Source organism: Lissotriton vulgaris, chromosome 4_1 (genome assembly GCF_964263255.1).
Source record: "Lissotriton vulgaris chromosome 4_1, aLisVul1.2, whole genome shotgun sequence".
Classification (NCBI taxonomy): Eukaryota; Metazoa; Chordata; class Amphibia; order Caudata; family Salamandridae; genus Lissotriton; species Lissotriton vulgaris.
The window spans coordinates 348,085,703-348,111,428 of record NC_141691.1 but is presented as its reverse complement, the minus strand read 5'-3'; the positions used below and the strand labels follow the sequence as shown (position 1 = coordinate 348,111,428).

At 54.7% G+C, this 25,726-nt stretch overlaps 1 protein-coding gene across 2 annotated transcripts in view; it reads right to left on the bottom strand.

The window, feature by feature from the left end:
- The window catches only part of LOC147718733 (sodium- and chloride-dependent neutral and basic amino acid transporter B(0+)-like), a 367,624-nt gene that overhangs the window by 207,892 nt on the left and 134,006 nt on the right, over nucleotides 1-25,726 (bottom strand). For both annotated transcript variants that reach the window (XM_086966770.1, XM_086966769.1), the window contains exon 5: nucleotides 5,904-6,074. In XM_086966770.1, coding sequence (XP_086822896.1) covers nucleotides 5,904-6,074 — 171 coding nt within the window. The remainder of the gene's footprint in view (nucleotides 1-5,903; nucleotides 6,075-25,726) is intronic.

The window sequence follows — 25,726 nt, the reverse complement described above, 5'->3', positions numbered from 1 at the left end:
ACGATAGCCACCCCTACTCTGTTTGGTGTAGGCGGTCTGCGTGCCTCCTTCACTGTATTGTGTCTGCTGGGACAGCGGGCCTCTGGAAGTTCCTCTATTGTTGGAGCAACAAAAGGAACCACCCCTGAACTGCTGCGACTGTAGAGCCCCCATAGACTTTGCAGTCTGTGTCCTTTTTGATTTTTTCCAAGGTGGTGTCCACCTCTGGGCCAAATAAGTGATCAGGGTTAACAGGCTGATTTAGTATGGTGGTTTGAATCTCGGGCTTGAAACCGGAGATTCTCAGCCAGGCATGTCGCTGTAGCATCACACTGGTGTTAATTGCCCTGGCTGCGGTGTCTGCTGCGTCCAGCGCACACTTTATAGATGCGTTTGATATAAGCTTCCCTTCTTGTATTAGCATCTCTGCTGCCTCCTTATATTCATCTGGCAAGTGTTGTAACAGGGTTTCAAGTGTATCATAGTGAGCCCTGTCATATCTGGCTAAGAGTGCCTGTGTGTTGGAGAAGCGCCAGACATTGGCCGCTTGAGCTGCCACCCTTTTCCCTGATGCTTCTAGCACTTTAGATTCTTTGTCAGGGGGAGGAGCATCACCAGTTGTTTGCGAGTTCGCCCTCTTCCGGGCATTGGAAACAACCAGAGAGTCCAACGGCAACTGTCCCTTGATATACGTAGGGTCCCCAGGTGTCGGTTTGTATTTTTTCTCAATTCTGGGGTTTATCACCCTTGCGGTCTCCTTAAAAATGTCTCCAGCATGTTTTAGGACACCTTTAAGCATTGGTAGAGTCTTGACAGTTCTTTCTGAGGTTGAGAAAGTGTCAAACAAAAAATCCTCCTCAATAGGGTCAGCATGGAGCTGGACATCATGATTTTTGGCTGCCCTTTCAATAAGTGCATTAAACGCAGCCGTGTCTTCAGTAGGCGAGGTTCTCACAGCATAGACATGACTGTCCGGGGCAGGTTATGGATCTCCTGGGTCAGCAGCGTCTGCCCAGGGTTCAGTGTGATCTTCAGGATCCGTGTCTACAGGATAACTGTACTCCTCATTGTCACCATCCCCTACCTCCACATCTGAGTATGTGGGCGAGATAGGAGCAGTGTCTTGCCCATGTGGTGATATAGGTTCAACGAGAAGAGGTGACGTAGCAGAATCCCTCTTTCTTTAATGGAATTTTATATGACTCCATAGGCTGTTCAGGGGCGATCTTTCGCTTGTAAATAGAAAGACTACCTGTCTTGGCGTCGATGAATTGCCTCAACGGATCTTCAGGCGGAGGCTGTCTATGCTTGGTGACCACCTCCGCAGTTGTAGGCTTCGGCCCCGTGGACACTTTCTTGGTCGCTTCGACGGCGGTCCTAGGTGCGAAGGCCTTAGGTACCACTTTCGGCGGCAGTGTGAACTGGATGAGTGTCGACGATTTTGGAGGTTTACTGACCGGCTTCGGGGGTGGAGTAGCCTTTATTCCGACAGTAGTAGCCTTCTCTTTAATGCGTTTCAGCAAGTCCGACACCTGCTTCGAAAAAGAGGAGGATGGCCGTGTTGACTCGACGGGTTCCTTTGAGCCACCGCCAGGTGTAGACTCTAGGTCTGTACTGCTTTTAGCCTTGTCGTGTCGACGCTTAGGATCGAGAACTTTCTGAGCTCCTAGTCCCTTGTCTGTGTCGACGGTTTTCGGCGCCGACTTCTTCGGGTCGGCGTCCTTGACCAGTTTCTTCGGTGCCCCAGTCTTCGGCTCGACACCCTTTAGCGACCTTACCGGGTCGATAACACTCTTCTGCTTTGTCTGTGCCGACGGTTTAGAGGTCTTCGAACCGACCAAAGCAATATGCACTTTTGGTTTTGATTTAGCGTCCAGCGCTTTCGGTTGTGTAGACCCCAATGCTTTCGGTTTTGATTGGTCAACCGATGGCTCGTTAGAAATGTCAGTAGCCAGGCCTGGAGGAGAGGCTGTAGAACCAAGCGTACGAACTGAGCCTTATTGAGTATATTGGTTGCGGCCCCCGTGCCCACGGTTGGGCCTAGCTCCTCGCTCGAGCCATCTTCCACGGCCCCAAAGGCCTCATCGTCGTCCTACCTAGTCGACAAAGTCTTCATTATCGACCATTTCCACATCTGCGTCGTAACTGGAGTCGATCTCCGATGCAGGATCAGACCGGGTGTCTTGAACTTCCTGCTAGACTCCCTCATCTTCCTCGGCATCGAAGATGTTCACCGGGTCCAGTGAAGTCTGTTGGGCCTCCTTCCGCGCAGCGCGCCGAAGGCGAATAGTCTTCTTGGAGCGGAGCCGAGAACAAGCCATACAGCTGGCTTTGTCGTGATCCGGAGACAGGCACTTGTTGCACACCGGGTGGACATCGATGTGAGGATACTTGGAGTTGCAAACGGGACATCTCCTGAACGGGCTCCATTCCATGATGGATCGTCGATAAGGCCTCTGGCGTCGACTGGGCCTTCAGTGCCGAAAAGTGACGCGGCTCCTCGGGATGTCCGGCTCGGGGACAGAGATGGAACAAGTACTGGGCACTGATCGCAAAGACAATACTGGCGATAACTAAAGGCCTTTTGGCCAAAAAGAAAGTTTTTCATCGATTCCAAACTGGAGTTAACAAAATATGCATCCGAACCCAATGGCGGAAAAAAACAATCTGAGGATGGAGTGGATGCCCATGCGCACTGTAGTCCAGGGGTTCCGGCTTTGGGAAGAGTTCTTCCGGGTCATCGCGGGCAGCACGGCGGCCCGGAGGGAGGAGAGAAGGAGAATCAAGAGCTATAATGTTCATCGTATTGAGAGAAGCCTGCAGATCCTTGGATGCAGCTTTCACATTAGTTGATCTCTAGGTTCACGTTTCTCAGATATGTAGATGCCGGCGACTCCCACACTTGAACTTTCACCGATTAAAAAAACAAAAAGGTGTTTTACTATGGAATGACGGATTTATCGTTTGGAAATGGTTTTAAGCTCAGTCCCAGATCGATGAGCAATTCTTTCTCTGTGACTGTCACGTATCTTTCGAATGGGCATGTGTTTACACGAAACTCAAATTCTCCAGATAAACTGAAAACATTTCTGATTTGATATGCAGATGGGGTGATAGTAATTTCCGACAAACTAGTAACCATGTGCACTTAATTAGCAGAATCAGATCCAAAGAACAGACAAGGGTGCAATAAACGTGAACTTTTTCTACAATCCTATTGAAGTGGACCGATTTTTTACCCGAGGGACTTTTGCGGCTAACAAAGACCGCGAGCAGCAAAATGGCGCCCGCACAGCTCTGAAATTTCTGATTCGGGTCGTGTTTTTGGCGTTCAGAGTGAATGATAACGTCACAGTCGAAAGAACGCAAAAAACACGCCCCCCGAATCCGAAAGAGACTGGGCTTCAAAGGAGTGACGACCCTCTCCAATGGCTGGCCTCCGTTTAGGAAGCCAGCCAATGGAGGAGAGAGGCGGGTTCAAGCCCCCATACTCCAAAACATTAAATCTCCTCCCGGAGACTGCGCAAGCGCAGCCTTCGGTCCTCTACCTAAAAATAAGCACATTTTTCAGTACTTTTACCTAATGTTTTTAAAGCTGGTGCTTTGGGGAGAGCTGCATCTGCTTCAAGGGTAAGGGGTTACCAGTGCCAGGAGTAGGATTCAATTTAGACACTAAGGGGCCTACACAGAAAGGTACATTAGCTGCATCCTAAAGGTTACAACCACATTTAACTTTTCTACAACTGCTAGGAATTCACATAAGAATTTCCGGTAGTCATAAGCCCTTTTGCAGGGGCAGAGATATTCATCTTGAGTGGAGATTACCACAGCCTTAAATCCCACCAGTGGCAAGTCAGTATTTAAAGACATAGCTTGCCTTGAAAGTTTGATAAAGCTCACTTACATCGATGTTTGCTGCCATTCTCAAATGATCATTCATTTTTTCCATCCTGAAAAGGTCAGAGGAAAGGACTGGCGTAAATCCCTTCCAAAGATGGAAGCAGATCAGATTCCCCCATATATGAAGGAACGTCATGAAAGGGGTTTCTCCATAGGAAAAAATGCAAAGAACCCCATGGAGAGGGAATGGATACTTACATTGTAGTGTAGATCCTTTTTTCCCCAATAGGCCCTGCGCATTGGAATAACAAACAGTAGTATCGACGTAGAAGTGCGGATCTTCCAGGCCTCCACTGACTATGCTAAACTTAATTGGGTTTGTTACCAACTAGCTCAGAGGTCACTGGAAACTTTCTTAACTGAATATGAAGTGATCAGCTTCCCTGGCACAGCCAAGAAGGGATTCAGTTTTCCAACAACCGTGCAAACTGACAACTTTGCTCCTCAGATAAGAGTCAATCTCTAGGGTCGTGTGAAACAATAGACAGTTATTTTACTCAGTCAGTTGTTGTGTAGATTACTTTCACAATATGTAGAGAATAGAGAGACGGGCGTTTTCAATAAAGGGTAACATTTATTGAACAGTCTTTCTTCTCGTACAAGAGAAATGAATTGCCACAATTGCAAGACTTATTATAAAAAGTACGTACAGTAAGATGAGTATTGCAAAATACTGTAAAAGCATTGATATGGTTTCTTAGCCATACAATGGTTTAAAATGAATAAAACATATATACATTCATATATACATTAGGCTAAAATACTCAACTGGTGCTTCTAACTACGCCTACCCAGTGTACCTGACCTAAGCCTAATACTTGGGAGGGGAGTAAGTAAGTAGCTTTAAGTTAAGTTGGTTTTGCCAAGGTTTGATTCAAGAATTCTCTAAGGGTTTAGTCAACACCATACCTCTGGAATAGAATGATGGAGGTCTGGTATCTCCTTCAGGGACTCGATATCCCAGTCACCCGCAAGGGTAGGCTGGAAACGCCGGGGCTGGATTTCTCTGCAGGAGAAAAGACTGCGTCTCTCAGCACGTCGAGGAGGAGGGGCAGCGTCCGCGGGCAGCTTGCATCTGCTGGGCTCTTGCAGGGGACGGCTGTTCAGCTCCTAAATTCACCACACCATCGTTCGCTCGTTAGCAGCGATAGCAGTAGCGATAGCAGCTATGGTATCATCAGCATAACAGCAGCTTCAGCTTCAGTGAAACAGCAGCAGCATCAGCGAAAACAGCAGCATTTGCTTAAGGCAATGTTGGTAATATTTATACCTGAAAGGTGCCTTGTTTGACGTAAGTTTTTGGACATAAGACGTCAATAAAGATGTCACTAGGAAGTGATCGTCTACCAGTGCTCATTAGAGTTCTATTACTAATCAAAACATAGCAAGCAGGGCTTTCCTAGGTTGCCGAGTTTTTATCTTGTTGAAGAACTCGGAGTGTTAATCTAGGAATCTTAGATAGTAACTTCTGCTATGTCATTGCACTAATTCGCTGCAAAGTAAGTGGCAGAGGAAGCGATTCTGAAATGTGGCTCTGTTCGTGTGAGGCCAGAGAAGAGTTTCTGAATATTGCATTTGATCGGTTATGCCAATATAGGGGTACAAGGGGATTATAGCCGTATAGGGGCATAAGGTCACAGTATCGATCAGGGTCCTAGATTAGCACGCAACAACATTAGAAATCCCATGATTTCCCATGCAATCTGCATGGAAACCAGAGTCAAGTGCATCTTTCCTTACAAATACTTCGAGGAGTTGGTGAATTCCAAAACGTAGTAAGTCTGCAGCCGCACATCAATATAAATCTGTGGGTGTAGATTTACAGGTTTCTTCAGGATTCCAAAAAGGTTTCCCTTACATAGAATTCTTATCAGCTTTCTGCTTAAATTATGCCAAATGTAATTTGAAAAAAAACTACACAATATTACTGTGATATATATCAATCATTTAGTTTAATAAGCTAGAACACAGAAAAGATAAGTCCTAGAAAAACAAGACAAATGTCAAAGTAACACTGAACCTACCTCGGGGTGTTTTACTGCATATGGTATCATTCAACCCTTCCCACTTGGAACAGTCAGACCACGGAAGCACACTTGTGAACGAGGCAAAGAGATAATAAAGACTGTAGGCGATTATGACATTATAATAAATAGTCACTAGAGTTGTAATAAGAACCATCGTCACTCCCACACCTGCAAAGGAGTACACAAGGAAGTAGGAACAAAGTCAGATTAAGGTGAAGGTCAAAATAAGGTAACTGTCAAGGTTTCAGGCAGGTTGACTTAATCTTACAGTAAAATACTTTGCTGTATGGTAAAATCACAGACAAAATACACATAATATTGGAAGTTTAGGTTCATAGCCACATATTCAAAATAATTAGTGTAAACCAAAGCTCAGACTTTCTCTTGTTATATCTGTGGTTCTGTGTGGTTGTTAAAGTGCTCTTTGAAATACTTTCAACTGTGTTTTAGCTGATGTGGTGGTACGTTTAAAATTTCCAGTACAGGACCAACTATGTGGGCGACTACCTATATGACTACAATTGCAAATATTATTTTCTCTGGTTAACGACTAAAGAGGTTTCTGGTTTGGAAATGCTATAAGTACATGGATATGCATCTTACCACAGGCTGTATGTGATTTCATAGAAAACATTTTAATGGAATACCATTACAAAGAAACCATGTCATCTAGACTGTTTAATGGACGTTTTCAGGATGAATGGCATTTACCATTTAATAGAAGCCAATCCACAGAATTTTTTTTCCTCAAACTTTACTTCTGCATACCTATTTTGAAAGTGCAGAAGAAATGATTGAGGTCTTACTATCAGAAACTTATTAGTCAAAAGAATTTCGGACTTTTAGGTCAGGGGGCATTATTTTGGATTAATATCTTTAACATTGTCAAGCAATGACTTTGGATATTTTTAATTCACTGGACACTCACCGCCCCTAATAGCATTCATCTCGGCTCCCTAAAAAGGCCTCCCCACGCATAAACTACACCCATCTCTGATCCCTAAACTCCAACCATTCCTGAACCTTAAAGCCCTTTCTACTCCTAAACTCTACCAGCTCTTAACATAGAACCGCCCTCAATACCTCTAACCACTCATTTCTGAACCCTAGAAATCAATCTATGCTAAACCCCACTTATCCCTGAACTCCAAAAATCCCACATCACCCCTAAACACCACTCATCCCTGAACCCTAAGACACCCTCACCACCGCCTGAAAAATCCCATTACCGACCCTTAAATTACCACATTCCTGAAACCTAACACTTACTACATATAAATTCCACCTATCCCTGAACCCTTAAAATCCCACATCACCCTAAATTCCACTCATTCCCAAACACTATAAACCATTCACCACCCCAAAACTCTACATATCACTGAATCTTAAAATATTCACCAGCCCTAAACTCCACTTATAGCGGATTTCTGAAAAACCCTCATGAGCCTTAAACCCCAGCCACCCTTAACCCCAACCCCCCCACCAAATAAAACGCTAATCGCCCCTGAACAGCACCCATTCCTGAAGAAAAAAAAAACCTCACTACCCCAAATGATCCCCAATGAGTAATTTGGGGTGTTTCCTTAAAATTATCTTTCCTTTAAAATGTTTACTTTCGTTTTTAGGACTAGACTATAATATTCCGCAAGGAATAAACATACGAGTGTATTGTGGGCAAACCAAGCTCTGAAACCAGCGGATTTCGGACAGTTTGTGTGGCTTACTGAAGCTGAAAGCGCGTCCACATGAAAGCCATCAGCCTCCCTCCCACAGGTATCCCCGGCGTGCGCTCGGCCTCAGGCTGTTTCCCTTTCACGGCCGTTCTTCCAAGAGATCCGCTCACCCGCCCCCTGCTTCACACTTTTCACGGCCGCCAGGCCGTGTCTCGCATTTCTCCTCCACCCTCCCCACAGCGATGCCAAGAGCTTGTTATTTTGGCTTGTGTGGGCTCTCCTTCCTCGTGTTCCCCGGAGCATGGCCTCATTGTCGTTCCACCGCTTAATATTCTGGCACTACATTTTTCTTTTAGTAAATCACGCATTAGTCATTCATGTTTCCTGCCATTTCCCTTGTGTATTTCTCTTCTTACCTGTGTAGTATTGATCTCAGTCTTCTTTGCTTCTCCCCGCTCCTCTCCATGTTATACCTCCCGCATTTGCTCTTCTCCTGTGTTGCTTCTTCACCCGTGTGCTTTGTATCCCAGCTCCATGGTCAATGTTATTCTTCCTCCAACCCCTCCAACCACAGACACTGCAAGCTCCCCTCATCCATGTTGTGAACTCCGTTCCACCACTCTCATCCACACTTTGATCAACATCAAACTCTGAGCTGTAAATAGCAGAAAAAAGCATCTGAGCACGCCACCCGCATCCTCTTTCACCGCTACCCACCGCCACAAATCCCCAGCATGCCGCCTGCAGCCTCTTTCAATTCCCTCCACAAATCCCCAGCACGCCACCCGTAGCCTATTCCACCTCTCCCCAGTGCCACAAATCTCACCCGCCACTCGCTGCCTATTCCACCTCTCCCCACCACAAACAAGCCCTCTACTACCTCATATCCCCCTGCAAGCAGGCAGGCCACAAACAGAGCAGGATTAGCTGGAGGTTGCAGGGTAGAGCCGGGCCGTTCTGTTGGCTTCTTTTGCAACTACAATGCTTGTTTCACTTAACAGCCATCTGCTGTCGGTCTTTCATCCTCTCAAGCATTTTCCGGGCGGCACTGAGCTGCACAGACACACGCCGTTACTGCTATGGATACGTGTTCCAGCCGCTTAAGGCAAACAAAACATCCACCCGTCCTGACCCTACGGACAGTATGTCCCGCTGATGTGTTAACATACACTGCCATATGTCTACTAACGTTATCACCTTGCATGCTTGCTTTTTAAATCCCTTGTATCACCTAGTCTACTAACACAAATGCCTTGCACGCGCGCTTTATTCAATCCCTTGAATCACCCCCTCCCGCTGCCATGTGTTAATGCACGCAAACGCCTTATGCTCTCGCTTTATTCATTTCCTCCAGCACTTAAAATTGTCGGCCAGGCCCCGCAGTCTCTGGAGGTTGTTTAGTTTTGTAATAAGGGTGAATGCCTTACTTATTCGCCCTTTTGATGTTATTTTCTGTGCATTCTTAATTGTCCTCCGGCCCCTGCAGTGCTGTCTTTATGCAAGCGAAAGTGTTCAATCAATTGAACTGTTTGGGCCTCTGTAATTGGCTGCTCGCCCTTGCATATCTTCTCCTTAAAACCCGAACGCTAGACACTTTCACATTGCTCACGCTAGACGCGTTCACATTGCTCACTGGTTGTTTTTTACTTCCTTAATTGTAGTTGCTGGACGCCTGTTATCCTTGTCATTATTGCATGTGTATTATCGGAACAGGTTCGGAAAGTAAAAGGATAGTGGAACACAAAGATATTTAAAATTAAAACAAGGACGTCAATGCTATACTTTGCTGTCGTGACCATTTTATAGATCTTGTGTTCTAGTAAAAAATATGCGGCCGCTAGCACTTTCATTGTGAACACTACTTTTATCTCGTGTGTGGGCTCGGAGGCCATCTAGGTATCACTCCCTAGCAAATTTATTACAGTAACTAAGTCCATACACCATCCTTTGTGTGTACGTGGTTCCAAAAAATAGACCAAAGTAGAAACGGTAATCAAAAGATAATAGCAGGACTTAAAAGCCAACTTTTTTTGAAAGCATGCGGTGTCTCCCTATGATTGGTACAAATAATATTTTGAGGACTATGGAAATAATGTATTTACTATCCACATGCGCTTCCGAACTCCATTTAGGTATTTTATGTAAGCCTCGTTGACAGTGTTCTTTCTTAACCCCCAACGCCCCCCCCCCCCCATCCCGAAAACACTTGCAAGTGAGCTGAGCTATTGCTGTTCGCTTGGACTGCATTGCAGCCATGCAAGTCAGGCAAATCCTTAACGAGTCTAGTCCACAGATACCTGAACACCCATCATAACGCATGTACCATTAACCATATCCCTGATAAACGGATTCATTTTACCAGGCACAAGTGACCCCAGAGTGCCTGCCATTGGTGGTTTAGGGATCATGAGGGAAGACTCGTTCAGAAGGGGTAAAGGTTCCACTCTGTTTATCAATAGTTTTGATTGCAATTACCGGACTACCAGGCATTGCCAGCTCTTTCAAGCTATGCATCCTTCTTACTAACTTGTGGCTGCTTGCAGATTTGGTGCAAATGCAAATTCCGCTCTATAGTTCACTCAATCCATTTCTTTTCACCTCTCTATTCTACCTTCCGTCTCTTTCCTTGCATCTCTGCCTCCCTTCTCTGCTTCTCTCCCACTCCACATTTCCTTGCTTCATTTCTGTCAGTTTGCTCTCTCACCTTCCCTATCATTAACACATAGTTAGTCCTCGGGATCTTCCAGTCTCTTCAAGTACGCACCCTATTTAGCATATGCTGTCATCTTCTCTCCTACAAGCCCCCACCACCCCCATCGCATTTCTCGGGGCTGTTTATACATCTTGAAAACTGGTTTCCATTTCGTCCATCAATGACCTGAACCTATTTACACACCACTCGGTACAGTCATAGGACTTATTTTTCCATACTTTGTTACTAGCTACCGATGGGTAGACCAACCTTTCATCCTTCCAATGCTGGAACAAAAAAAAAAACAAAAAAAAAAAAAAAAAAAAGAGTCCCAACTCTTATGGGCAAAGGTACAAAAAGTGTTTGTGGTATAGGGCTAGTTATTGGCACGTTTCAGAAATATGTAGTTGCAGAAATAATAATATTAACTTATCTACTGATGGGGCGGTTTTAGCTTGAGAAAGTTAAAATAAAAATATGTTTCTACATTTTGCCTGACTAAGGGGGTTTCTGTGTCCACCACAGCTGGAGTTAACATATGTGAGAACCGTAACCAAATACAGACACGCAGATTAACACATACTTAGTAACACAGAAAGCAAACACTTGCACATATAAAACCGCTCATAGAGGGGGAGGAGCCAAGCTCGCGACCGTGATGGCCGCACTGTAGCTCGGCTCCGCCAACCTTCTGCCTAAACGCATATCCTGATCTTCATCTTGCTCCGAGGCGACACACTCGGCGAGAAATGGAAAGGTGAAACAATGCACGCACTCACAGTTTGTCCCGGGGGCTCCTGTGTGCTGCGGATCTGGAGTTATGCCCTTGCTTGGTCCGGGGCCTTCGCAGCGTGCAGACCGGGGACTTGCCTGTGACGGTCGGCCGGAGTGTGGGTGTCGGCAGCGGCCCCTGGTGGAGGAGAGGGGCCGGCTGGAGAGGCCGTTGTGCGGTTTTGCCGGTGGCGACTGACCGGGCCGGTCTGGCGGCCCTGTGGTAGGGCGCGGCCCGCTGCGGATGGGGGTAGACCGTGCAGGAGGCATGCCCCTTCTTTGTTGCCCTGTCCGGCCATCTTGAAGCCCTTCGCCCGGACTCTGTGCCCGTGGGACAGTGGCGGCGGCGGTCCCCGTTTTTGGTGGCTCTCCTTTCTGCACCAAGATTGCCATTTCCTGCGCTCGAGGGGACTCCAGCGGTGGGCCTTGCTTGAGAGCCCACTCCAGAAGTTGAGGCGCGGAGAGTTGCGACTGAACTCACAAGATGGCGACCGGTGCCCTGAGTCACAGATCTACTCGGAGCGGCGAACCTGGGTCGCTGAAGTGCACGAGGCAGAGTCCTGTGAGCGTGAGCCCACGATTGGTGATGTCCTTGTCGCCCTACATTCTTTACGTGAGGCCATGGTCCTCGGCACCGTATTTCGGGTTCTATTTAGGGCGACAGGCACGCTGCTGGGGGGGGGTAGGCCGTAGCCTTCTGCAGGGGTGCAGGGTGGGGCGGGGTTTCTTTACCGTTTGTTTTTCTTTTAGTTCTATGGCTCTTTTGTATCCCTTTATAGGGACGGTGTCTGTGCCGGTCTACCATGGTGTGATAGCTGGCGGGGATGGTGGATGACTTGTTTGATTCTACGGTATTGATTGCACATATATCATGACTTGCACGCCCACACCCCGAAAGCTGACCTCTCAGTCCTGCGCGCTTTTATCGCTGTGGGGCGCGTGCAGCAGCGCGGCGTTCTTTCTTTTCCTATTCTAATATTCTTTCCTCCCTCCTTCCCTTCTTTTTCTGTTTACTTGGGTTAGTATAGAGGATGAATATAACTATGCTGCTGCTCTGGTTCCTCTGTTATGTACTAGCGCATATATAGGTTCGACGGGTGCGTGATGGGCCATGGTGGGGACTGTTCTGAACTGAGGTGTCTATAAGTTGAATCCTGTTAACTGCGGCTGTTACCCGTTTTTATCGATGCCCTTCTGATTTGATGTTGGACATGTGGCCCGCCAAGGGAACTTAGATGGCTAAAAGTTGCAACTGATCCTGCTATACTTCCCATTATATTATAAAATTAACCTTCTTTAATCCTGCTTCCAGCGGTCATATTCAGCCCCTTTTAATACTAGATCGCTTGCTTGTACAACGCTGGGCGACTGCAGGGAAATCTTATTATTGTCTTATGTGCTTTCATAATGTGTCGTGGCCGGCCTGCTTGGTTGTAGGCCCGTATATGTATGCTTTCATCTGCACAATAAAGGTTTAAAAAAAAACAAAATAAAACTCATAAACAAGTATAGATGATACACAAACACCATACATACCCAAGCACCAAAGATGCCCAGGCACACAATGGTACGCAATATATTTTTATATACACAATAAACACAAGTATGCAAGAACACTTATAATCACCTATACGGACTCACAAGCACGCATACAAAACTCAGGCACACACAAACACACAGAACGGCACCAAAACGCAGATCAACACACACGCTACCACATTCACAGTATGGGCATATAAATATTCCCCGGATTTCTCTTTAGCACCAGGACACACAGCACCCAAGCCAGTGCAGTGTGTATCTCTGCACAGCTCTCTGGGTGCAGCAGGACGCACTGCATCCAAGCTAGTCCAAGCCACAACAAGCATTGGCATAGCCAATACGTCTCGCCTTTGGGACCTTATAAGTGTTTAGCCATGCAACAGTTGATGTTGCACCAAGGATATTGTGCTGCATAACTAAATGCATATAAGGTCCCAAAAGCAAGACCTATTGGCTATGCCAATGCATAACCGGTTTCTAAACCCAAACAATCCTTGACAACAATTGACGGAGCAACCGGCAGCTCTGTTGTGTAAACACAACTATTGTTGCGTGAAGGGGCCAGTCCCCCTCTAAACATTGGGCACCACCACCGCATCCACAATCACCACCTCCACCACCGCATCCACAATCACCCCGTCCACCACCACCACCACGTCCACCACCACCACCCGTCCACCACCACCACCACCACCACCCGTCCACCACCACCACCACCACCCCGTCCACCACCACGTCCACCACCCCCACCACCAACACGTCCACCACCCCCACCACCAACACGTCCACCACCCCGACCACCAACACGTCCACCACCCCGACCACCAACACGTCCACCACCACCACCAAGTCCACCACCACCAAGTCCACCACCACCACCCCGTCCACCACCACCACCACCACCCCCACCCCGTCCACCACCACCCCGTCCACCACCACCACCACCACGTCCACCACCACCACCACCACGTCCACCACCACCACCACCACGTCCACCACCACCACCACCACCACCACCACCACGTCCACCACCACCACCACGTCCACCACCACCACCACCACCACCACCACCACGTCCACCACCACCACCACGTCCACCACCACCACCACCACCACCACCACCACCACGTCCACCACCACCACCACGTCCACCACCACGTCCACCACCACCACCACCACCCCGTCCACCACCACCACCACCACCACCCCGTCCACCACCACCACGTCCACCACCACCACCACCACCACGTCCACCACCACCACGTCCACCACCACCACGTCCACCACCACCACGTCCACCACCACCACGTCCACCACCACCACCACCACCACCACCACCACGTCCACCACCACCACCACCACGTCCACCACCACGTCCACCACCACCACCACGTCCACCACGTCCACCACCACCATCATGTCCACCATCACCATCACTTCCATCATCACCACCACCACCACCACCATCACGTCCACCACCACCACCATCACGTCCACCACCACCACCACGTCGTCCACCACCACCACGTCGTCCACCACCATCACGTCGTCCACCACCATCACGTCGTCCACCACCATCACGTCGTCCACCACCATCACGTCGTCCACCACCATCACGTCGTCCACCACCATCACGTCGTCCACCACCATCACGTCGTCCACCACCATCACGTCGTCCACCACCATCACGTCGTCCACCACCCTCACGTCGTCCACCACCCTCACGTCGTCCACCACCATCACGTCCACCACCATCACGTCCACCACCACCACCACCACCATCACGTCCACCACCACCACCACCACCATCACGTCCACCACCACCATCACCATCACGTCCACCACCACCATCACGTCCACCACCACCATCACGTCCACCACCATCACCACCACCACCACCACGTCCACCACCACGTCCACCACCACCACGTCCACCACCACCACGTCCACCACCACCACCACCACCACCATCACGTCCACCACCACCACCATCACGTCCACCACCACCACCACGTCCACCACCACCACCATCACGTCGTCCACCACCATCACGTCGTCCACCACCATCACGTCGTCCACCACCATCACGTCGTCCACCACCATCACGTCGTCCACCACCATCACGTCGTCCACCACCATCACGTCGTCCACCACCATCACGTCGTCCACCACCATCACGTCGTCCACCACCATCACGTCGTCCACCACCCTCACGTCGTCCACCACCCTCACGTCGTCCACCACCCTCACGTCGTCCACCACCCTCACGTCCACCACCATCACGTCCACCACCACCACCACCACCATCACGTCCACCACCACCACCACCACCACCACGTCCACCACCACCACCACCACCACCATCACGTCCACCACCACCATCACCATCACGTCCACCACCACCATCACGTCCACCACCACCATCACGTCCACCACCATCACGTCCACCACCACCATCACCACCACCACGTCCACCACCACCACCACCACGTCCACCACCACCACCACGTCCACCACCACCACCACCACGTCCACCACCACCACCACCACCACGTCCACCACCACCACCACCACGTCCACCACCACCACCACGTCCACCACCACCACCACGTCCACCACCACCACCACCACCACCACGTCCACCACCACCACCACGTCCACCACCACCACCACCATCACCACGTCCACCACCACCATCACGTCCACCACCACCACCATCACGTCCATCACCACCACCATCACGTCCACCACCACCACCATCACGTCCACCACCATCACGTCCACCACCACCACCACCATCACGTCCACCACCACCACCACCATCACGTCCACCACCACCACCACCATCACGTCCACCACCACCACCATCACGTCCACCACCACCACCACCATCACGTCCACCACCACCACCATCACGTCCACCACCACCACCACGTCCACCACCACCATCACCACCACCACGTCCACCACCACCACCACCACCACCACGTCCACCACCACCACCACGTCCACCACCACCACCACCACGTCCACCACCACCACCACCACCACCACGTCCACCACCACCACCACCAGAACCACGTCCACCACCACCACCACCACGTCCACCACCACCACCACCACGTCCACCACCACCACCACGTCCACCACCATCACGTCCACCACCACCATCACCACCACCACGTCCACCACCACCACCACCACGTCCACCACCACCACCACGTCCACCACCACCACCACCACGTCCACCACCACCACCACCACGTCCACCACCACCACCACCACGTCCACCACCACCACCACCACGTCCACCACCACCACCACGTCCACCACCACCACCACCACGTCCACCACCACCACCACCACCACCACATCCACCACCACCATCACGTCCACCACCACCACCATCACGTCCACCACCACCACCATCACGTCCACCACCACCACCATCACGTCCACCACCACCACCACCACGTCCACCACCACCATCACGTCCACCACCACCACCATCACGTCCATCACCACCACCATCACGTCCACCACCACCACCATCACGTCCACCACCACCACCATCACGTCCACCACCACCACCACCATCACGTCCACCACCACCACCACCACCATCACGTCCACCACCACCACCACCACCACCATCACGTCCACCATCACCATCACGTCCACCACCACCATCACGTCCACCTCCACCATCACGTCCACCACCATCACCACCACCACCACCACGTCCACCACCACGTCCACCACCACCACCACGTCCACCACCACCACCACGTCCACCACCACCACGTCCACCACCACCACGTCCACCACCACCACGTCCACCACGTCCACCACCACCACCACCACCACCACCACCACCACCACCACCACCACCACCACGTCCACCACCACCACCACGTCCACCACCACCACCACGTCCACCACCACCACCACGTCCACCACCACCACGTCCACCACCACGTCCACCACCACCACCACGTCCACCACGTCCACCACGTCCACCATCACCATCACGTCCATCATCACCACCACCACCACCATCACGTCCACCACCACCACCATCACGTCCACCACCACCACCACGTCCACCACCACCACCATCACGTCGTCCACCACCATCACGTCGTCCACCACCATCACGTCGTCCACCACCATCACGTCGTCCACCACCATCACGTCGTCCACCACCATCACGTCGTCCACCACCATCACGTCGTCCACCACCATCACGTCGTCCACCACCATCACGTCGTCCACCACCATCACGTCGTCCACCACCCTCACGTCGTCCACCACCCTCACGTCGTCCACCACCATCACGTCGTCCACCACCCTCACGTCGTCCACCACCCTCACGTCGTCCACCACCCTCACGTCGTCCACCACCCTCACGTCGTCCACCACCCTCACGTCCACCACCATCACGTCCACCACCACCACCACCACCATCACGTCCACCACCACCACCACCACCACCACGTCCACCACCACCACCACCACCACCACCATCACGTCCACCACCACCATCACCATCACGTCCACCACCACCATCACGTCCACCACCACCATCACGTCCACCACCACCATCACGTCCACCACCATCACGTCCACCACCATCACCACCACCACCACCACCATCACCACCACCATCACCACCACCATCACCACCACAACGTCCACCACCACCACGTCCACCACCACCACCACGTCCACCACCACCACCACCACGTCCACCACCACCACCACCACGTCCACCACCACCACGTCCACCACCACCACCACCACGTCCACCACCACCACCACGTCCACCACCATCACGTCCACCACCACCATCACCACCACCACGTCCACCACCACCATCACGTCCACCACCATCACCACCACCACCACCACCATCACCACCACCATCACCACCACCATCACCACCACAACGTCCACCACCACCACGTCCACCACCACCACCACGTCCACCACCACCACCACCACGTCCACCACCACCACCACCACGTCCACCACCACCACCACCACGTCCACCACCACCACCACCACGTCCACCACCACCACCACGTCCACCACCATCACGTCCACCACCACCATCACCACCACCACGTCCACCACCACCACCACCACGTCCACCACCACCATCACCACCACCACGTCCACCACCACCACCACCACGTCCACCACCACCACCACGTCCACCACCACCACCACCACGTCCACCACCACCACCACCACGTCCACCACCACCACCACCACGTCCACCACCACCACCACCACGTCCACCACCACCACCACGTCCACCACCACCACCACCACCACCACGTCCACCACCACCATCACGTCCACCACCACCACCATCACGTCCACCACCACCACCATCACGTCCACCACCACCACCATCACGTCCACCACCACCACCATCACGTCCACCACCACCACCACCACCACCACGTCCACCACCACCATCACGTCCACCACCACCACCATCACGTCCATCACCACCACCATCACGTCCACCACCACCACCATCACGTCCACCACCACCACCATCACGTCCACCACCACCACCACCATCACGTCCACCACCACCACCACCACCATCACGTCCACCACCACCACCACCACCATCACGTCCACCACCACCACCACCACCATCACGTCCACCACCACCATCACCATCACGTCCACCACCACCATCACGTCCACCACCACCATCACGTCCACCACCACCACCACCACCATCACGTCCACCACCACCACCACCACGTCCACCACCACCACCACCACCACCATCACGTCCACCACCACCATCACCATCACGTCCACCACCACCATCACGTCCACCACCACCATCACGTCCACCACCACCACCACCACCATCACGTCCACCACCACCACCACCACCACCACCATCACGTCCACCACCACCACCATCACGTCCACCACCACCACCACCATCACGTCCACCACCACCACCACCATCACGTCCACCACCACCACCATCACGTCCACCACCACCACCACCATCACCATCACGTCCACCACCACCACCACCATCACGTCCACCACCACCACCATCACGTCCACCACCATCACCACCACCACCACCACGTCCACCACCACGTCCACCACCACCACCACGTCCACCACCACCACCACGTCCACCACCACCACGTCCACCACCACCACGTCCACCACGTCCACCACGTCCACCACCACGTCCACCACCACCACCACGTCCACCACCACCACGTCCACCACCACGTCCACCACCACCACCACGTCCACCACGTCCACCACCACCATCATGTCCACCATCACCATCACGTCCATCATCACCACCACCACCACCATCACGTCCACCACCACCACCATCACGTCCACCACCACCACCACGTCCACCACCACCACCATCACGTCGTCCACCACCATCACGTCGTCCACCACCATCACGTCGTCCACCACCATCACGTCGTCCACCACCATCACGTCGTCCACCACCATCACGTCGTCCACCACCATCACGTCGTCCACCACCATCACGTCGTCCACCACCATCACGTCGTCCACCACCATCACGTCGTCCACCACCATCACGTCGTCCACCACCATCACGTCGTCCACCACCATCACGTCGTCCACCACCATCACGTCGTCCACCACCCTCACGTCGTCCACCACCCTCACGTCGTCCACCACCATCACGTCGTCCACCACCCTCACGTCGTCCACCACCACCATCACGTCCACCACCACCACCATCACGTCCACCACCACCACCATCACGTCCACCACCACCACCACCACCACCACGTCCACCACCACCCTCACGTCGTCCACCACCACCATCACGTCCACCACCACCACCATCACGTCCACCACCACCACCATCACGTCCACCACCACCACCACCACCACCACCACGTCCACCACCACCATCACGTCCACCACCACCACCATCACGTCCACCACCACCACCACCATCACGTCCACCACCACCACCACCATCACGTCCACCACCACCACCACCATCACGTCCACCACCACCACCACCATCACGTCCACCACCACCACCACCATCACGTCCACCACCACCACCACCATCACGTCCACCACCACCACCACCATCACGTCCACCACCACCACCATCACGTCCACCACCACCACCACCATCACGTCCACCACCACCACCACCATCACGTCCACCACCACCACCATCACGTCCACCACCACCACCACGTCCTCCACCACCACCACCACCACCACCACGTCCACCACCACCACCACGTCCACCACCACCACCACCACGTCCACCACCACCACCACCACGTCCACCACCACCACCACCACGTCCACCACCACCACCACCACGTCCACCACCACCACCACCACGTCCACCACCACCACCACGTCCACCACCACCACCACCACGTCCACCACCACCACCACGTCCACCACCACCACCACGTCCACCACCACCACCACCACCACGTCCACCACCACCACCACCACCACGTCCACCACCACCACCACCACCACGTCCACCACCACCACCACCACCACCACCACCACCACGTCCACCACCACCACCACGTCCACCACCACCACCACCACCACCACGTCCACCACCACCACCACGTCCACCACCACCACCACCACGTCCACCACCACCACCACCACCACCACCACCACCACCACGTCCACCACCACCACCACGTCCACCACCACCACCACGTCGTCCACCACCACGTCCACCACCACCACCACGTCCACCACCACGTCCACCACCACCACCACCACGTCCACCACCACCACCACCACGTCCACCACCACGTCCACCACCACCACCACCACGTCCACCACCACCACCACGTCCACCACCACGTCCACCACCACGTCCACCACCACGTCCACCACCACGTCCACCACCACGTCCACCACCACGTCCACCACCACGTCCACCACCACGTCCACCACCACGTCCACCACCACCACGTCCACCACCACCACGTCCACCACCACCACGTCCACCACCACCACGTCCACCACCACCACGTCCACCACCACGTCCACCACCACGTCCACCACCACCACGTCCACCACCACCACGTCCACCACCACCACGTCCACCACCACCACGTCCACCACCATCACGTCCACCACCATCACGTCCACCACCATCACGTCCACCACCATCACGTCCACCACCATCACGTCCACCACCATCACCATCACGTCCACCACCATCACCATCACGTCCACCACCATCACCATCACGTCCACCACCATCACGTCCACCACCATCACGTCCACCACCATCACGTCCACCACCACCACCATCACGTCGTCCAGCACCATCACGTCGTCCAGCACCATCACGTCGTCCAGCACCATCACGTCGTCCAGCACCATCACGTCGTCCAGCACCATCACGTCGTCCAGCACCATCACGTCGTCCAGCACCATCACCATCACGTCCACCACCATCACCATCACGTCCACCATCACCACCATCACGTCCACCATCACCACCATCACGTCCACCATCACCACCATCACGTCCACCATCACCACCATCACGTCCACCACCACCACCACGTCCACCACCACCACCATCACGTCCACCACCACCACCACGTCCACCATCACGTCCTCCAGCACCATCACGTCGTCCACCACCATCACGTCCACCACCACCACCATCACGTCCACCACCACCACCATCACGTCCACCACCACCACCATCACGTCCACCACCACCACGTCCACCATCACCACCACGTCCACCACCACCACCACGTCCACCACCACCACCACGTCCACCACCACCACCACGTCCACCACCACCACCACCACGTCCACCACCACCACCACCACCACCACGTCCACCACCACCACCACCACCACCACGTCCACCACCACCACCACCACCACCACGTCCACCACCACCACGTCCACCACCACCACCACGTCCACCACCACCACCACGTCCACCACCACCACCACGTCCACCACCACCATCACATCCACCATCACGTCCACCACCACCACCACCACGTCCACCACCATCACCATCACGTCCACCACCATCACGTCCACCACCATCACCATCACGTCCACCACCATCACCATCTCGTCCACCACCATCACCATCACGTCCACCACCATCATCACGTCCACCACCATCACGTCCACCACCACCACCATCACGTCCACCACCACCACCATCACGTCCACCACCACCACCATCACGTCCACCACCATCATCACGTCCACCACCATCACGTCCACCACCATCACATCCACCACCACCACGTCCACCACCACCACGTCCACCACCACCACCACCATCACGTCCACCACCACCACCACCACGTCCACCATCACGTCCACCACCACCATCACGTCGTCCAGCACCATCACGTCGTCCACCACCATCACGTCCACCACCACCATCACGTCCACCATCACCATCACGTCCACCATCACGTCCACCATCACGTCCACCATCACGTCCACCATCACGTCCACCATCACGTCCACCACCACCACCACGTCCACCGCCACCACCACCACGTCCACCGCCACCACCACCACGTCCACCGCCACCACCACCACGTCCACCGCCACCACCACCACCATCACGTCCACCACCACCACCATCACGTCCACCACCACCACCACCATCACGTCCACCACCACCACCATCACGTCCACCACCACCACCATCACGTCCACCACCACCACCATCACGTCCACCACCATCATCACGTCCACCACCATCACGTCCACCACCATCACGTCCACCACCACCACGTCCACCACCACCACCATCACGTCCACCACCACCACCACCACGTCCACCATCACGTCCACCACCACCATCACGTCGTCCAGCACCATCACGTCGTCCACCACCATCACGTCCACCACCACCATCACGTCCACCATCACCATCACGTCCACCATCACGTCCACCATCACGTCCACCATCACGTCCACCACCACCACCACGTCCACCGCCACCACCACCACGTCCACCGCCACCACCACCACGTCCACCGCCACCACCACCACCACCACGTCCACCACCACCACCATCACGTCCACCACCACCACCACCACGTCCACCATCACGTCCACCACCACCATCACGTCGTCCAGCACCATCACGTCGTCCACCACCATCACGTCCACCACCACCATCACGTCCACCATCACCATCACGTCCACCATCACGTCCACCATCACGTCCACCATCACGTCCACCACCACCACCACGTCCACCGCCACCACCACCACGTCCACCGCCACCACCACCACGTCCACCGCCACCACCACCACCATCACGTCCACCACCACCACCATCACGTCCACCACCACCACCATCACGTCCACCACCACCACCATCACGTCCACCACCACCACCATCACGTCCACCACCACCACCATCACGTCCACCACCACCACCACCATCACGTCCACCACCACCACCACCATCACGTCCACCACCACCACCACCATCACGTCCACCACCACCACCACCATCACGTCCACCACCACCACCACCATCACGTCCACCACCACCACCACCATCACGTCCACCACCACCACCACCATCACGTCCACCACCACCACCACCATCACGTCCACCACCACCACCACCATCACGTCCACCACCACCACCATCACGTCCACCACCTCCACCACCACCACGTCCACCACCTCCACCACGTCCACCACCACGTCCACCACCACGTCCACCACCACGTCCACCACCACGTCCACCACCACGTCCACCACCACGTCCACCACCACGTCCACCACCACGTCCACCACCACCACGTCCACCACCACATCCACCACGTCCACCACCACCACGTCCACCACCACCACGTCCACCACCACCACGTCCACCACCACCACCATCACGTCCACCACCATCACCATCACGTCCACCACCATCACCATCACGTCCACCACCATCACCATCACGTCCACCACCATCACGTCCACCACCATCACGTCCACCACCATCACCATCACGTCCACCACCATCACGTCCACCACCATCACGTCCACCACCATCACGTCCACCACCATCACGTCCACCACCATCACCATCACGTCCACCACCATCACCATCACGTCCACCACCACCATCACGTCCACCACCACCATCACGTCCACCACCATCACGTCCACCATCACGTCCACCACCACCATCACGTCCACCATCACGTCGTCCAGCACCATCACGTCGTCCAGCACCATCACGTCGTCCAGCACCATCACCTCCACCACCATCACCATCACGTCCACCACCATCACGTCCACCATCATCACCATCACGTCCACCATCACCACCATCACGTCCACCACCACCACCACGTCCACCACCACCACCATCACGTCCACCACCACCACCACGTCCACCATCACCACCACGTCCACCACCACCACCACGTCCACCACCACCACCACGTCCACCACCACCACCACGTCCACCACCACCACCACGTCCACCACCACCACCACCACCACGTCCACCACCACCACCACCACCACCACGTCCACCACCACCACCACGTCCACCACCACCACCACGTCCACCACATCCACCACCACCATCACGTCCACCATCACGTCCACCATCACGTCCACCACCACCACCACCACGTCCACCACCACCACCACGTCCACCACCATCACCATCACGTCCACCACCATCACGTCCACCACCATCACCATCACGTCCATCACCATCTCGTCCACCACCATCACCATCACCATCACGTCCACCACCATCACCATCACGTCCACCACCATCACCATCACGTCCACCACCATCACCATCACGTCCACCACCATCACGTCCACCACCATCACGTCCACCACCATCACGTCCACCACCATCACGTCCACCACCACCACCACCATCACGTCCACCACCACCACGTCCACCACCACCACCACCACCACCACCACGTCCACCACCACCACCACCACCACGTCCACCACCACCACCACCACGTCGTCCACCACCACCACCACGTCCACCACCACGTCCACCACCACCACGTCCACCACCACCACGTCCACCACCACCACGTCCACCACCACCACGTCCACCACCACCACGTCCACCACCACCACGTCCACCACCACGTCCACCACCACGTCCACCACCACCACCACCACCACCACGTCCACCACCACCACCACGTCCACCACCACGTCCACCACCACCACCACCACCCCGTCCACCACCACCACCACCACCACCCCGTCCACCACCACCACGTCCACAACCACCACCACCACCACCACCACCACCACCACGTCCACCACCACCACCACCACCACCACCACCACCACCACGTCCACCACCACCACGTCCACCACCACCACCACCACCACGTCCACCACCACCACGTCCACCACCACCACGTCCACCACCACCACCACCACGTCCACCACCACCACCACCACGTCCACCACCACCACCACGTCCACCACCACCACCACCACGTCCACCACGTCCACCACGTCCACCACCACCATCATGTCCACCATCACGTCCATCATCACCACCACCACCACCACCATCACGTCCACCACCACCACCATCACGTCCACCACCACCACCACGTCCACCACCACCACCACCACCACGTCCACGTCCACCACCATCACGTCGTCCACCACCATCACGTCGTCCCCCACCATCACGTCGTCCACCACCATCACGTCGTCCACCACCATCACGTCGTCCACCACCATCACGTCGTCCACCACCATCACGTCGTCCACCACCATTACGTCGTCCACCACCATTACGTCGTCCACCACCATTACGTCGTCCACCACCCTCACGTCGTCCACCACCCTCACGTCGTCCACCACCCTCACGTCCACCACCATCACGTCCACCACCACCACCACCACCATCACGTCCACCACCACCACCACCACCACCACCACGTCCACGTCCACCACCACCACCATCACGTCCACCACCATCACCATCACGTCCACCACCACCATCACATCCACCACCATCACGTCCACCACCATCACCACCACCACCACCATCACGTCCACCACCATCACGTCCACCA